The 17,041-nt window shown below is 37.9% G+C and overlaps 1 protein-coding gene across 1 annotated transcript; it reads right to left on the reverse strand.

The window, feature by feature from the left end:
* Positions 1–1,828: 1,828 nt before the first annotated feature.
* TMN7 (transmembrane nine 7) lies at positions 1,829–13,816 on the reverse strand. The gene is made up of 7 exons (XM_059600742.2): positions 13,571–13,816; positions 5,666–5,830; positions 5,432–5,541; positions 5,189–5,309; positions 5,002–5,114; positions 3,427–3,577; positions 1,829–3,299 (listed from the first exon to the last, which is right to left on the reverse strand). The coding sequence occupies exons 1-7, from the start codon at positions 13,688–13,690 to the stop codon at positions 2,142–2,144; spliced, it is 1,938 nt and encodes a 645-aa protein (XP_059456725.1). The 5' UTR covers positions 13,691–13,816; the 3' UTR covers positions 1,829–2,141.
* Between the last annotated feature and the right edge of the window lie 3,225 nt (positions 13,817–17,041).

A 17,041-nucleotide genomic window follows, 5' to 3' on the forward strand; every position in this document is an offset into this window, starting at 1 on the left:
AGATATGAGGAGAAAACGATAGATTTAATGGATGGTGTTTGCAAAAACAGACATATACTTGAGGCATTTTGCCTATAAGTTATAGTGAAATCGGTATGTGTACGAAATATAAGGGTGCTGGTAGTGTTAGCCTTGCCTTACCGTTTTACTTATGAGATTGCTCAATTAAGAAATAAACAAATGATAGTTCTGGAGGATTGTCAAGAATCCAAATGTAAAGAACTTCAATCTTCAGTAATTGCTTCATCAGAAGACATTATTGCGAAATCTTCTATAACTAATCAATGTTTACATGAATCAACTCAGGCGAGAAGCATTTTTTAGTTTTCTCTTCACTTTAAATTCATTTGTGCACTTGCTTCTCGCTATCTTCAATGAGTCTATGAGAAAAAGGTGACAAAACAAATGCATTACTCCTGGCCCCCAAGGGTATGGGGGCCTAATAGCCCTATTGTTCATTATTTGCATTAACTAGAATGGAATTAAATGAGATCCATCCACCCATATCCATGCTAACTAGAAGCATAGTTGCTTCACTTCTTTTGTCTGCGTTGAGGTTTTACAGGGAACAAATGAAACATGAAGCGACTAGCTGCCCCCAGCCCCAAGGGAATGGGAGGTTAGTTCATAAAATGATTCCACAATGGCCCCATGAGTTTACCAAATGTTCAGATGATAGAGAACCTTATCCAAGCCATAATGGGTAAATGCTTGGCACCAAGAGATCGAACCATGGGCTCGACACCTAAAGACCAAGCCATGAGCTTGGCATCAATGAAATAACTAACCCCCTACGGGAGTGGGGGGCAGCCAAAAAAGGGGCCGGTGGAATAACCCGGGAAGGAGAAGCAAACCAAAAACAACATTTGAAGAACTTTATTGATCTCAAAATAATGACCCCAAGCAAAATATATATATATATATATATATATATATATATATATATATATATTGTAATGCCAGACCAATTAGACAAGTCGGCCATGGGAATGGGGGGCAACTGATGATACCATAAATAAGCTTAGGGTCCAATTAACATAAAGGCCTACTCACTAGAAAAGTTAAAAAGCCTAAGAGCCTTCTGACTATATATCACTACTGCAAAACCACAAGCTCACCGTGTGACAATATTACAAGAAGTTTAATACAAAATAGATGGCTCATCCCCAAATAAGATAAGAACTTCTTTTACCCTAAAACTCATTCTCTATTCTGTTGTTTCTCAAAACAAATTACTAACTTAACCATCGAAGGCTCTTCCATGAACCAGTGCCACTTCTGTAGTTTCTTCTTGTCTTGCAGGTGACACGTCATCCAGCCCATCCAAAAATATGCATTTGCAAGATAAATTTGTAGAGACACTTAATTAAAAATGACTCAGATTTGCTTCACTCTAGTAGTCCCCTCCTATGATAAGATTTTTCTATGCTTAATACTTAGCTGATTGTAGCATTGATTGAGACACTAATAGCATTTCTCTATCCTTAAATTAGTAGTGACATTAGATTTTAGTTTTTGAGGCAAAGGGATTAAGACACTCAAAAACTCTAGGATTCCATTGAATTGCTGCAGTCCGGTGAAATTTGTAGCTAAGAACATTTAGGGTGGATTGCCCTGTGACCCCAAAAAAATTGTCGAGTTGTTTGCGACCTTGGGAAAACAGCATGTCATTGACATCAATGGAAAATTCCATCTCATTTCATCCACACAAAATCTCATCCATGTTCTCCTCCCCTACGCCCAATCCCACCCCAAAATGCTGGTACCGTTCTCCACACATGAAGTGCACGAAAGATCAATAAGTAGACAATAAATCGAAACACTAGACTCATCAAAGATTTGGTAGTTGAAATTGTGATTTAACCATATAGACATGATAGAAGTATCCATACATCAAGGTTGCTACTCAAGCTTTCTTGCAAGAACACTACAAAGGCACAGTTCACGACATTAATGAAGGTGTAAACAAAATAACAGGCCAAGCCCTATGCCCTATGCTACCATCAACAAAAAAAAAAAAAAAAAAAAAAGGGTTTTGGTGAGCGGGAAGAAAATTTCACTTCAACCTTTATCCCTTCTCTGCTTCCCTTATGGTCTGTAATTCATTTTCATCTGTGTGACCCTATTTCGGCATCTTCAGATCAGTCAATTTTAACAGACGAGTAGATTTTCCGAACAAACCAGAAGCATGCATAGAAGCCAATAGTGCCGGTCACAACAAAGAAAGCATATGATACAATTATCATGTACCCAAAGTAAAGGATGCCTGAAACCAGCTTCGTGATCTCCAATTTCGTGAAGAAATAGAAGACAGAGTAGAGGAAAAGGTAGAGTGCAGAGGATCCAGCAGTTAGGTAGGATCTCCACCACCAGTGGTAGTCTTCACTGCACAACTGGAAGTAGCAGAGCACAACCGTTATCTCTGCGCAAGTGATTAGAAGAATAACGAACACTATAAAAAGGAAGCCAAAGATGTAATAGAACTGGTTCAGCCATATTGATGTCAAGATGAAGAATAGCTCAATGAAAACAGCCCCAAATGGAAGAATGCCTCCAATGAGTATAGAAAAGACTGGTTTCATGTACCACGCTTGCTCTGGTATTTGCCTAGGAATCTTGTTACTCTTCACAGGGTCTTCAATAGCTGGTTTTTTAAAACCCAAATAACTGCCCACAAAGACCAAGGGCACTGATATACCAAACCATAAGCAGACAAGAGCAAACATTGTTCCAAAAGGCACAGCCCCAGAAGATTGCTCCCCCCAGATCAGGGCATTAAGAACAAAGAATACTGCAAAGAGAATGCCCGGAAACATAAATGCAGTTTTCAAGGTATTCCTCTTCCACTCTGTTCCCTTGAACATTTTGTACAAACGTGCCGAGGAGTAACCAGCGAATAAGCCCATGAAAACCCACAAGAGAACCATAGCAGTCATTAGCCCCCCTCTGTTGGAAGGAGATAAGAAACCAAGCAATGCAAATATCATTGTCACAAGTGTCATTGCAAATATCTGAACACCTGTACCAACATAAACACAAAGTAAGCCAGAATTGATTGGTGGCCTGAAAGCATCTCCATGGACAAGTTTCCATCCCGTTTCTTCCTGAGCCTCATCTTGAGTTTCCAATTGATTATAGTTGGCAATATCTCTGTACAGAGTTCTCATCATGATCATGGCCACCATGCCAGAAAGGAAGAGGACAATCATCAAAGAGTTTATGATGGAGAACCAGTGGATCTGATCGTCATTCATTAGGAGGTATGTGTCCCAACGAGATGCCCATTTGATCTCACTTTCCTAAGAAAAGAAAGGCCAGCACGAGTTTGTAACTGTACAATATCAGGGAAGGGTTTTTTTTTTTGATAGGTTATAAGGGAAGGATATTAAAAAGGATTGAAATAGGCAAGGGTTTAATGAAAAGTACCTTGAACGAAACATCATATGTAAAAACAACCTCCTTATCTGCGACAACTTCTTGTGGAACAAAGCTACCTTGCATTAAATTTTTGGGGTCTTTGTTGCATGTTGTCAGTTGAGGATTCTTATCATCCCAATCCTTATATTCATGATTAATGCTGTTTGGAGAATTACAAGACTCAAATGAGAAGAATATACCACACCAAGCTAGTTATTTGACAAAACAGAGAAAGTGAGCACATTCCAAAAATTCCTATTTTTTTCAATTTATTTTGTAACACAAACAGGGATGAACAAGTTGGCATTATTCTTTAAAATCTAACTTGGTATGATTCTTTTTAAATCTACTCCAATATGATAATTACAATAGAACATCTACATTTCATCTATTCTATAATTTTCAGCAGAACATTCAAAAACGTTATGGCTAACGGCATGAAAACCAGCAACATAAACAAGCATCTGCTATTAAACTCCCTCAGTAACACTTCAAATATCAGAAGAAGAAACATTCAAGTTTTACACCAACAGACAATGCAAGCAGGAACAGAATAAAGCACAATAAATTATGACGAAAAATGAAATGGCTAATATTATGCAAACAACATTGCAGCATCATCTAATAAACAAATTGACATGCTGTAGTATTGAGACTAGCTTAAACCATAGCAGGAAACAACCAGAGAAAAGAATAAAATATTTCAGTATGTAGACAACTCTTTCAGCCCTTCTTAACCCCAAGAGGTTGGCTCAGTGGTTGGACAGCTTAAGACTTTTGAGTATGTTCCTCAAGGTCATAGGTTCGAAACCCAAGTGCAAACTGCTTCTTGAGGCCATCGGACTGGGGGTTCGCCTCTTGAATTAACCGAGGTGCACTTGCGGAAAAATCCTTACCGAGGGCCTGTGCACCCCCAGGATTAGTCGGAGCTTCACTCCAGATACCCGGTGCCAAATCAAAAAAAAACTCTTTCAGCCCTTCTTTATCATGTAGCTAATTCTGAATATTCATCTTTTGATAGGATCATCTAAACAGCCCACCTTTTTTCCTCTTGTATTTCTGATAAACATTCTTTCTGAATCTAAATGTTGAATTTATATTTTCACCAAATAACTGCAAAAACATAGTCAGAGCTTGCTCCGGATACCCAGTGCCAAATAAAAAAAAACTCTTTCAGCCCTTCTTTATCATGTAGCTAATTCTGAATATTCATCTTTTGATAGGATCATCTAAACAGCCCACCTTTTTTCCTCTTGTATTTCTGATAAACATTCTTTCTCAATCTAAATGTTGAATTTATATTTTCACCAAATAACTGCAAAAACACGTTCACCCATAGCAACAACCTCAAGCAAAAACCTTGCCTTTTGAAGGAAATAACCCTCCCAAAGATTAAAGAATAAAGTGATCTGCGGTCTCTTCACCCCCATCTAATAGCATTTCTGTATTCAGAATATGAACCAGCAGCCTATATGCCTTTATCACACATCATTCATACCAACCATAGATGACTCAACAGAGTGAAACTGACATTGAGCACTGGCCAAAAAAGAGAAAACAAAACAGAGGAAAAGAGTACCACACCTTTTTGGAGTAACCTCAAACCCAACAATCCGAGCAGAATCAGTCTCGGGATCCTTGTGATACATGACTCGGAAGCTCAAGTGGTTATGGATGAAATATTTCTCCTCTTTGATCTGTAAAACAAATAAATGTGTAAGAGAGCATGAAAACACTTCTTCTACAATAGCAGTTGGCTTCTGAAGCATACCCCAGCAACTGGAAGGTTATCCAAAATCCTGAACCCAACACGGAAACCATGCTCATAAGTAGTTGACTGACTTCCATCCCTCCTCTGTCTAAGAACAGCAACTGGAAGGTTATCCAAAATCCTGCATGTGTGTTTTGAACATTTTAGTACAATCAGTAATCATAGCTGTTTGTTAACTCGATATTCAGTGGAAAATCATAAAAGATATTGAAGGAAGACGTAAAGTTAGAATTCATTACTTACATGTTAACTCGATATTCATCATCAATTTTTTCCTTAAAATTCTTTGCAGATCCAGCATTAAGCTTTGCTTTACAGGCGACTTTGCATGACTCGTCTTTCCTCATTTGGAACTGGGGTATAATTCATAAACTCAGATCCACAAAAACAACAAAACAAGAACCAAAAATGACTACATGCAAAATTTTTCTATCCTGTTCAGATTCTAAATACAGGAAAATGGTAGTAGAGACTCACGTTATAGACAGAATTTTCAATGCGGTCACCTCGGAGAACTTCCCCCAAATTTTCTGCATTGTTCACAATATTCTTGGGCTTACAATAGTTTAAGTAGTAGTAGTCATATGGAAGTTGTGTCTTAGTAGATGACAATTTGTTCACTTTGACCGGGAGGGCATCACCCTGTTCAAAGTAGACAGCCATGAGACAAACAAAAATAATAATTCATAAGTGATGAGAAAGAACACCGAAAGAAAACCTTACAAACTCTCAAAATACAAACACCCCACCCCACCCCACCCCTTGAAAAAAAAAACAAACAAACAAAAAAAGGGATGAAGGCCTCAAGTAATTCGATATGGAGTTTGGTTAGAGTTGGAAGAAAAAAACATGTATTTTCAACCAAATCGTTACCAAATTCACAGATAGGCACCAGAAAAAGGGATAGTTCCTTATATAAGGGAGAAAACTGAGCACCACATAAAATTTAGGGGAAACTTCACAAAGCCCCTTTAAACTTCCACACGTTTTGAGAAAACCCCCCCAAAGTTCAAAAACTCTCAATTTCACCCCCCTTGAATTTCTAATTTGATGCAATCTATCCCCTCCGTTAGGATTTGGCGTTACACAGATGTTAAAATGGATTAAAATCCTTTATACCCCTAAATTTTTTATAAAATTTCAAATTTACCCTTAATTTCACATTAAAACAAAAAGTTAAGGGTATTTTGGTATTTTTCATAGTCTCCGTTAGGATTTAATGCCAAATCCTAACGAATGGGGGTATATTGCATCAAATTAAAAGTTAGAGGGGTGAAATTGAGAGTTTTTGAACTTTTGGGAGATCTTCTCAACATGCATTGAAGACTTTGTCAAGTTAACCCTAAATTTTAAGCCAATGTATAGTCACATTGTTTCTCCATAGAACTTAAATGTATTGCATCCCATTTATAATTTTGTGCACATCAATCAGAGCAAACAAAACTGACAAACAAAGTGACTCTAGTTAGTCATCATAACAACAATAGACACTAGAATCAATAGGTTTTTGGTCTCTCTGGAATGGGAAGACAAGTTCCCTGAACTATCTCAAAAAGTTTGCTTAAATTATGTTCAGAGCACTTCTTCATTCTTATTGATTGAGGTGGTATTTAGGAAGGCATAAAATCCTTTAAGTTTGAGAATATGTGGCTTAAGGCCGATGGTTTTGTGGACAGGGTGAGGAAGTGGTGGTCATGTTAGTCATGTTATCAGTTTCAAGGCTCCCCCTAGCTTTATTTGACTCGTAAACTTAAGGCCTTGAAAGCTAATTTAAGAACCTGGAATGCGCAGGTGTTTGGCAAGGTGGAATCTCATAAAAAACCTCTTTTGGAGGAGTTGCATGTTCTTGATGGTTTAGATAAAGAGAGTCTTCAATGAAGAGAAACTGAGGAAGACCTTTGTCATTGGGGAATTGGAGAAAGCTACTTTAATGGAGGAGATAACTATGGTTAAAAAAGGGTGACAAATGCACAAAGTTTTCCCATTGGGCGGCAAATTCGAAGAGGAACAACACCATTGAGTGGTTGTTAGTCAATGGCTTAGCATCTTTTGATAAACCAGCAATCATTGATCACATTGTGCAATTCTATGATAGTCTTTTTGCATAACAATTTAATTGGAGCCCCAAGCTGGACGACCTTGATTTTGATTTCATTGATGTGGAGGAGGCTTCTTAGTTAGAGAGACCGTTCGAGGAGAGTTTGGTCCTTGATGTGGTGAAAGTTATGAACAGTGAGAAGGTGCCAGGCCCTAATGGTTTTTCTATGGCGTTCTTCCAAGTATGTCAGGAGGTGATCAAGGTGGATATTATGGGGGTGTTCCATTATTTTCATGCAAGTAGCAAGTTTGGGAAAGTCTAATACAACCTTCATTAACCTTATTCCGAAGAAAACTGGGGCCATTGATCTTAAGGACTTTTGCCCCATCAGTCTTGTGTGTGGAGCTTACAAGATTATTGCTAAAGTCCTAGCCAATAGGTTGAAAATGGTCATCAAGAAGATTATTTCGAAACCCCAGAACAATTTGTCAAAGGTAGGCAAATCCTTGATTCTGTAATGCCTGGATTGTAAGATCAGATTTGGTGAGTCAAGGGTGCTCTATAAGCTAGATATTGAGAAAGCCAACAATCATGTCAATTGGGATTTCTTACTTTGCTTCTTGAGGAGGTGTGGTTTTGGGGAGAAATGGTGTTCTTGAATAGTGCATTATATTTAAATGGTGCGCTTTTCCATTTTGGTGAATGACACTCCATCTAGTTTCTTCAGTAGCTCCAGTGGTCTGAGATAGGAAGATCCTTTGTTGCCTTTAAGTAGAATGATTTCTACAACTGTTCATTGGGGTTTTCTTTAAGGTTTATTGTAGGGTCTAAGAACTCTAGTGTGGTTAACATCTCACTTGTTTGCCAATGACACTTTTGGTTTGCTGTGGGGCAAGCTTGACCACCTTTGTCGCCTGCGTCCTTTATTTTTATGCTTCAAAGTTGTCTCTGAATTAAAAAATAATTTGGCTACATCGGAATTGGTTCCTATAGGTGATGTAGGACGATATTTATCTTTATTTTCAGTAAAAACGAAAATAAAGAAAATATCAAAAATAATATTGGAGCAGCGCCGCTTGATCAGAATTTTAGCTATTCTCAAACAATGGAAGTACAAAAGGAAAGATTGCCACGATTCCCGCTGATTGTCAATTTTATATTAGGATTTTATTTTATTTTATTAGGACTTTATTTCCTTTCCTTATTAGGATTAGGTTTACTACTACTATAAGATTATGTTTACTTTCCTACTAGGATTAGATTTACTTTCTCAACTAGGATTAGATTTACTTTCTCTACTAGAAGTAGGTTTACTTTCTCTACAAGTATTTCTCTTCTATAAATAGGCTTGCCTATTATGTAAAACTCAATCAATTGAATTATAATAAAATCAGAGAATTCTCTCTCAAATACTCTGCGGAGTTTTATCCTTCTTTTAGCCTGCGGGCTTGTTTTTATCTTTTTGGGTAGAAGACGAAGACGCTTCTCCTTGCAGAATCAAAGACGCTGCTCTTTGATTAGTTACCTTAGTCTTCCGCTACGTCAGTTGGTATCAGAGCAGGCTTTATCCTGATCATGACCAATCAGCGCAACGGTGACAAACTTCTCCAACAACGCCGCTTGTAGGGGAGGGGCTCTTTCGAAAGCCAAATTCATGGGGTATCCGAGCCGGCATTATCCGGATTCGATGGCCAACTTATACTACAACAACAACTTCTATAACGACGCCGTTCGTGAGAGGGATGCTGTTTCGAGATCCGACTACCAGCGATACATCAAGCGATCAGAGGCTCCTTGGAGAACCGAATTCCAAGAGCTCAAGCAGACAACGCAGATGATGCAACAGGAGGTGCGCCAATTGTGGGAGTCGTTTGAACGCAGGCAGATGCGTGCCCCTTGGAATCACAGAGACACTCGGGAGTACCGGATGAATAACGATCTCCCTTCATTCGATGGTTATCTTCACATTGAAGATTACCTTGACTGGATAATGGAGGTAGAAAGATTCTTTGAGTACATGTGTATTCCGGAAGAAAAGAAGGTGAAGTTGGTGGCTTATAAGCTCAAAGGTGGAGCATCCGCTTGGTGGGAATGGTTGAAGCTCTCTCGATCCAGGGAAGGAAAAAGACCCGCGACATCTTGGCCTAAGATGAAGCGGTTACTCAATGCCCGGTTCCTACCACCAGATGACTATGGGATCCGAAGGGAACCCGTTCGGTATCTGTATGTTGACCGATTCCGTGAGGATGACGTAAGCCATTTTCGTCATGTCCATAATCATCTTCATAACTCTCCAAATAGGCCCTTCGCCTATGAAGAGAATTTTAATTATGGTGAAGAAGTTGTGGAAGATGTTAAGTTGGTTGAAGAAGTGGAGTTGCCATCAGAGAAAACATATGTGCAGCCACCATCATTGATTCCAACGACTACATCAATGGAGGAACAGCTACCGCCTCCTCCACCACAAGTGCAACTTCCTCTACCACAGTTACAACCTCCTCCACCACAAGTGCAACCTTCTCCACCACAGATGCAACCTTCTCCACCACAAGTGCAACTTCCTCTACCACAGATGCAACCTACACCACAGGTGCAACTCATCACGATCATCACAAAAATTGACGATTCTTTTGAAGAAAACAATGAAGTTGAAGATGATACCCAAGAAGAAATCGTTGGAGGAATTTTGGTGGAAGTAGACGAAAAGGAGAAATCATGTCTTGATTCTATCTATATAGATTTCTCCAAGTACTTTTCTTCAGAGGAGCCACATGTGCCATGTCCCAAAGAAAACTCGAGGACGAGTTTTTTTCAAGTGGGGGTGTCTGATGTAGGACGACATTTATCTTTATTTTCAGTAAAAACGAAAATAAAGAAAATATCAAAAATAATATTGGAGCAGCGCCGCTTGATCAGAATTTTAGCTATTCTCAAACAATGGAAGTACAAAAGGAAAGATTGCCACGATTCCCGCTGATTGTCAATTTTATATTAGGATTTTATTTTATTTTATTAGGACTTTATTTCCTTTCCTTATTAGGATTAGGTTTACTACTACTATAAGATTATGTTTACTTTCCTACTAGGATTAGATTTACTTTCTCAACTAGGATTAGATTTACTTTCTCTACTAGAAGTAGGTTTACTTTCTCTACAAGTATTTCTCTTCTATAAATAGGCTTGCCTATTATGTAAAACTCAATCAATTGAATTATAATAAAATCAGAGAATTCTCTCTCAAATACTCTGCGGAGTTTTATCCTTCTTTTAGCCTGCGGGCTTGTTTTTATCTTTTTGGGTAGAAGACGAAGACGCTTCTCCTTGCAGAATCAAAGACGCTGCTCTTTGATTAGTTACCTTAGTCTTCCGCTACGTCAGTACTGATCAAAGAGCAGCGTCTTTGATTCTGCAAGAAGAAGCGTCTTCGTCTTCTACCCAAAAGATAAAACAAGCCCGCAGGCTAAGAAAAAAATAAAACTCCGCAGAGTATTTGAGAGAGAATTCTCTGATTTTATTATAATTCAATTGATTCAGTTTTACATAATAGGCAAGCCTATTTATAGAAGAGAAATACTTGTAGAGAAAGTAAACCTACTTCTAGTAGAGAAAGTAAATCTAATCCTAGTAGAGAAAGTAAATCTAATCCTAGTAGGAAAGTAAACATAATCCTATAGTAGTAGTAAACCTAATCCTAATAAGGAAAGGAAATAAAGTCCTAATAAAATAAAATAAAATCCTAATATAAAATTGACAATCAGCGGGAATCGTGGCAATCTTTCCTTTTGTACTTCCATTGTTTGAGAATAGCTAAAATTCTGATCAAGCGGCGCTGCTCCAATATTATTTTTGATATTTTCTTTATTTTCGTTTTTACCGAAAATAAAGATAAATATCGTCCTACATCAATAGGTAATGTTGAGAATGTGGATGGGTTTGCTGGCATTCTGGGCTATAGGGTTTCTTCTTTGCCTATGAGGTATCTCGATCTCCTATTGGGGGCCTCCTATAAGGCCAAGTCTATTTGGTACGGTGTTATTGAAAAGATTGAACAACAGTTGGCTAGTTGGAAAATGATATACTTTTCTAAACGTGACAGAACTTATCAAGAGCACTCTTTCCAATTTTCCTATGTATTCCATGTCCCTATTCCCTCTCCCCGTGGGTATTGCAAACTGTATTGAGAAGCTTCAACGAGATTTCCTATGAGGGGGGAATAAGCAAAGGGTTCAAATTTCACGTGTTAAGTTGGTCCAAGGTTTGCTTTCCTATTTTTGAAGGAGGATTGGGGGTTCATAATTTGCAAATGTTTAACCATGCTCTCCTAGGAAAATGGCTATGGCACTATATGCATAAGAGAGACTTGGTGGAGAGTTGTTGTGGATGCTAAATTTTGCAACTTGTGGGGTGGGTGGTGTTCTAATGAGCCTATTGGGGCGTAAGGGGTGGGGTTATGGAAGAATATTACAAGAGGTTAAGGAAAGTTTTCACATCATACTAGATTTGAGATCGGAGTTGGCTCCAAGGTTAGATTCTGGCATGACCTGTGGTGTGAGGATAAGGCACTGAATATGGTATTCTTTTTGCAAAGGAGCTTTATGGTGGCTCTAATTAGTGGAACGTTACTTTTGGTAGAGCGGCTCATGATTGGGAGGAGAATATCTTTGCCTCGCTTTTCAACTTGTATTCAGTTAACAGGAGATGGAAAGGTGAAGGCAAGCTTTGGTAGACCCCCTCCAAAAAATGGTTATTCGATGTTAGATCTTTGTACAATGTTTTGCTCGTATGGATGGCTCTCCTTTCCCATGGAAGGGTATTTGGCAGTCTAATACTACTTTGAGGGTGGCTTTCTTTGCTTGACCGACGGTCCTAGGAAAATTCCTTACCATGGACAATCTTACAAAGCAACATGTTAACGTAATTGACAGGTGTTGTATGTGTAAGAGGCATTGGGCTTTGGGCTCTCTTGGGTTATGCCTAGTTATGCCTACCCGAGTAGTCAACTTGCTTGTTTGTTGGTAGACTGCCGGTAGCACTTGGAGTGTTGATGTGTGAAAGATGGTGCCTCCTTGCCTCTTGTGGTGCCTTTGAAGGGAAAATAATGATAGAAAGTTTGAAGACCACAAGAAGACGTTGGAGGAGCTTAAGTCATTTTTCTTCTATACTCTTTTTCTTGTGACAAATGCATTTATTTCTCCCTTGGTACTCAATAGTTATCATGATTTTCTTGTTCATTTTTCTCCTTCTAGCTAGCTAGATGTTCTCTCTTGTATACTTCATGTGTGCCTAAGGCGCCTTATGCTTTGAATAATATTTCGATTATTTATCAAATAAAAAATACTTATCAAAAAAAAAAAAAATCAACCAAACATAAACTATTAATCCTATTAGCAGACTCCAACCACTAGCATAAATATCAAGTCTTGGATGAGTTGGGTAAAACCATCATTTGTATTATAAGTTAACCACATTGTTAAAAATCTAACAGCTAAAGCTATCCCCGGCAATAAACGTTGAAGTATTACTGATCTTATCAATGAAATGCTCATTCTCCATGCATTAAGCTCCCATACTCCTTTATTGTTTGAACAGAATCAAACTGATACTTGGATATCGTTGTTCAAACAACAAAAATTAATTGGAATAGGCAACAACGTCAAAACACAAATACAAAAACTAATGGCCCATTTGGTGGCCTTTCATGCTTTCCATTTCTGGATTTCTACTTGTTTTCTGGTCATTTGATAATGTTTTTGTTCAGCCCCTTTATTTTAGCTTTATTCTTCACAAAATTTAAACACACACACACAACACAAACATACGCAAGCATGCTCCCACACGCAATTTCTCCATCATTTCAACCTTTCCACACACACGGAGAAACTCCGTCATTATAGAAACATAAAGCATGGCCTCAAGTGCAACCCAAAGATGCTCACAGATCAAACCAATCCTTCTGTTTTTAGACTCGAAAATCAGAAGACCCAAAAATAATCTCATCAAATGCCGAAAAAAGAAAGAAAAACAACTATTAAGTTCTCAATATCACGAGCTCGATCTGGCACAGTCACAGTAAACCAGAAGTAAATTCAACAAAAACCCAGATCCAACCCAAACGCAAGATCCAAAAACAGCTAAAGAATCCCACAGATCCATAACAACCGATTAGATCAAACCTAGAAGCCCGGATCCAACACTGTTTCACTCAAAGCAGAGAAAACCCACGATGCAACAAAACACAAAGAATAAAGAAACCCATAAATCAACAATAGAGTAAGCAAGGCAAGAATCAATGCGGGGTCAATGAAATAAACAGAAGAAAGTTAAGGAGGTGGGGGGAGCCGTACAGTTTGGAAATCGCGAGGAGCGACGCCAGGGAGGTAGAAGGAGTGTGCTGAGGAGACGATGAGGAGAACCAATAAGAGGGTTGTCGTCGTTGTACGACCGTAGAGGGCACCCATCATCATCTTCTTCTTCTCAGAGAGAGAGAGAGAGAGATAAATGAGAAGGGTTAGCGTCTTAAATGGATTCTGCTACTTGCAGGTTTTGGATTGGTACTCCTACTTTCTCTTTCTTTCTTGTTTTATTTTTTCAGGTTTTGTATTCGTCAACTTATTATCCATTTAATAATTGATATGGTGTCCCAACAAATAGCTGAATTGGCTGGAATTATGCCTAAACCTAATGAAGCGGAGGTCCGTGAGATTTGGATGTTCTCCGGTTCAATCAACTAGAAATGATGTGTTTTCTAATACGCTTGACGTGTCATATGTTAATTGTACATGCCAAGTAGCACAATTACTTTAAATTATAAATATACGTTCTATACGTTTATTTATTTAAGGTATGTTTACAATTTAAAGTAACTATATCACGTGGAACATACCATTGAACACATGACATGTCAAATAAAAATTATGTGACATTAATTAATTGATCTAACATAATATATTGTTAATAAATTAGAGAGTAGGTTGGCGGAAAGACCTATTTAAAACTAAAGAAAAATGTGAGAACCTAATTGTCGCAACTAAACACCTTGAAACTAAATTGAAATCCTACAAAAATTTAGAGATTAAATTTGATTTTTCCCTAGTTTATTTCATTTGGCTTTGCCTGAGGTGTGGTCAATCCAAAGCACATACATAGTTTAGTGCACAAGATAGATCGAACTCGCAAATATGTTATCTTGGAGCCAATAAAAGGTGGATTCAAATTGGCAATTCCTTGGTCCAAGTGCAATAAATTGTTCGGAATTGTGAAAAGTTTTTTGTGGGGTTTATCTGCCTGAGAACTTATTTAGATAAGCATATACTTGTGAGGGTTGTGTCCTACATTGAAAAAATATAAAGAACAACAATACCTAATATACATAAGTAGATTTAAGCCCATTAGCTTAGGGCTAGGAGTGGTGTCCAAGTATGTATATTAATTTATTCTTGTTTGACTCCCTTTGTGCTTTTCTACCCAATAATTGGTATCAGAACCTGGGTTCTTTATTTTGCTAGATGGCTTTTGCAAAATTTGAAGTATAAAAGCTTGATGGTCATAATAGTTTCAGTCTTTGGCGTATCAAAATACATGCTTTGTTGCAACAACAAGGTTGCAAAATTTGAAGTATAAAAGCTTGATGGTCATAATAGTTTAAGACTTTGGCGTATCAAAATGCATGCTTTGTTGCGACAACAAGGTTTGGCGAAGATTTTTTATGGCAAGATGCCATCAACATCATCAAAGGAAGAAATTGTGAAACTCGAAGAAAAAAGCCACAGTTTAATTTTATTCTCTTTTTGGATGTAGTTTTGAGAGAAGTCGCAAATGAGGAAACTGCCGCTAAACTTTGACAAAAGTTAGAAAGTTTGTACATGAAGAAGTCAGCCACTAACCGTTTATTTATGAAGCAACTGTTATATAACCTTAAGATGCAAGAAGCCTTGATTTTGTTATGTTTACTACCTGAGTTCTTTAATAATTTCATTAATTCAATATTGTACGGTAGAGATAATATCTCCTTAACGAATGTTAAATCTGCTTTGAATTCTATGGAGTTGAGGACAAGATTGAATGGGAAAGATAGTGACAATCAGGCAAAGAGTGTATTTGTTAGGGGTCGTTCAAAAAATTTCTCTAATTGTAGAAGTCGATCCAGTGAGAGAGACATAAAGGAGGCCAATTGTAATCTAACTTAAAAAGAAGAGTTAAGTGTTACTATTGCAAAAAGTATGGGCATTACAAATCCGAGTATCCGAAGTTGAGAAATAAAGAGGAAGGTGATAAGCCAAGTTTTTCTTCTGTGGCTAATGTTGTTGAAGAAAATTACAAGGATGTAGAATTTGTCTTGCAGTTTCCGTTTTTGATGGTCATTCTTACGACAAGTAGATCCTTGATACTGCAAGTACTTTTCATATGTCTTATAAAAGGGATTGGTTTACTGAGTCAATCAATGGTAGTTCAATCTTGATGGGGAATGATATTGCCTGCAAGATTGTTGGTATTGGTGCAATCATAATAAGGATGCATGACAGGACTATTTGAACTTTGAAGAATGTTCGACCCATACCAGATTTGAAAAAAAATCTTATATCTTTGGGCACTTTGGACTCCCTTGGATACAAGTATTCTGGTGAAGGTGGAGTTATCAGGGTTTATAAGGACTCATTGGATGTGATGGAAGGTAACACGGTTGATGCTCTCTACTTTCTTCAAGGCAGTACGGTGATAGATTCAGTTGATGTGTCTTCTTCAGGTAATTTCAGACTATCAGCAGTGTTAGCACAGTAGAGTGAGGAGGAGGAGTGTTTCATGCCACATGTACCTTACTCTAGTGCGTTTGGGAGCATCATGTATATTATGATGTGCATTCGTCCATATGTTTCACATATAGTCAGTGTCGTTAGTTCTAGCAAGGTTATGTTAGCTCAGTCTTTGATAGAGACAGTAGTATCGATTCCTGTGTCATTGGGTATGTCAATTCGTATTATGCTGGTGATCTGGTTGTGACAAGAGGAGATATCGCATTGAAGAAAATTGTCTTTTGATGAAAATCCAGTAGACATGATATATTCACTAAGCCAATTTTGGCTCTCAAGTTTAAGAGTTGCTTGTACTTGATTGTTATTTGTATTTGCCCTTCAGGGTGTTGGAGGAAACGTCATGAGGAGATTTGCGTTGAGGACTTGATGGAATTCAAGTCATGGTGGAGATTGTTGGGTAGTGACTTAAATTCAAGTCAATGTGTAAGCCTCGCCACTATTCTTTATTCTCTTGGATTGGTTCTATGCTTTGCTGACTTAGAATACTTTTCCTACTTGGTTTTGGTGTTTGTTTCCTAACCAATTTGGAGTTTGTCTCTTAACGATTTTGGACTTCTAGCAACCGACATTGGGGCTTATAAAAAGACATAGATTCAGCCTTTGAACAATAGAGAAAAATTAAAAGCCGCACATCTCACTAGGGTTTTCTCACTTTGTTGTGTCTTATGGTACTTAGAAAAGAAGAGAGTTTTCTTTATTAATTTTTTTCTCTTTTGTATTTTTTTTTCTTTTGTGTGAGAGCGAGATTTGGGTGTATTGGGGCTTTGGATTTTGAGTGGTTTTCTCCTTACTCTTTGTACTCCATCTTTTGATAATTAATTTCCTCAAGGTCGTCTCCGCCAGTGGAGGTAGGCTTGTTAAGCCGAACCATTTAAATCTTGGTGTCTTGTGTGATTGATTTATTTTCTATTATGTTCTTTTATGCTTCTTTGTAATCCTGAATTTAGTTCTGTGTACAACAAAAACCATGTATATTAGCTTTGTGGAGATCGTGGTAGAAGTTAA

This window comes from Corylus avellana, chromosome 6, assembly GCF_965113065.1.
Source record: "Corylus avellana chromosome 6, dhCorAvel1.hap1.2, whole genome shotgun sequence".
Classification (NCBI taxonomy): Eukaryota; Viridiplantae; Streptophyta; class Magnoliopsida; order Fagales; family Betulaceae; genus Corylus; species Corylus avellana.

Excerpts from the sequence above, each read along its gene's own strand:
- TMN7 (XM_059600742.2), bottom strand. The coding sequence starts at position 13,690 with ATGATGATGGGTGCCCTCTACGGTCGTACAACGACGACAACCCTCTTA. Across the intron at positions 5,831-13,570 it reads CTCCTCGCGATTTCCAAACT|GGTGATGCCCTCCCGGTCAA; the intron begins GTACGGCTCCCC and ends TACTTTGAACAG. Across the intron at positions 3,300-3,426 it reads CATATGATGTTTCGTTCAAG|GAAAGTGAGATCAAATGGGC; the intron begins GTACTTTTCATT and ends TTCTTTTCTTAG.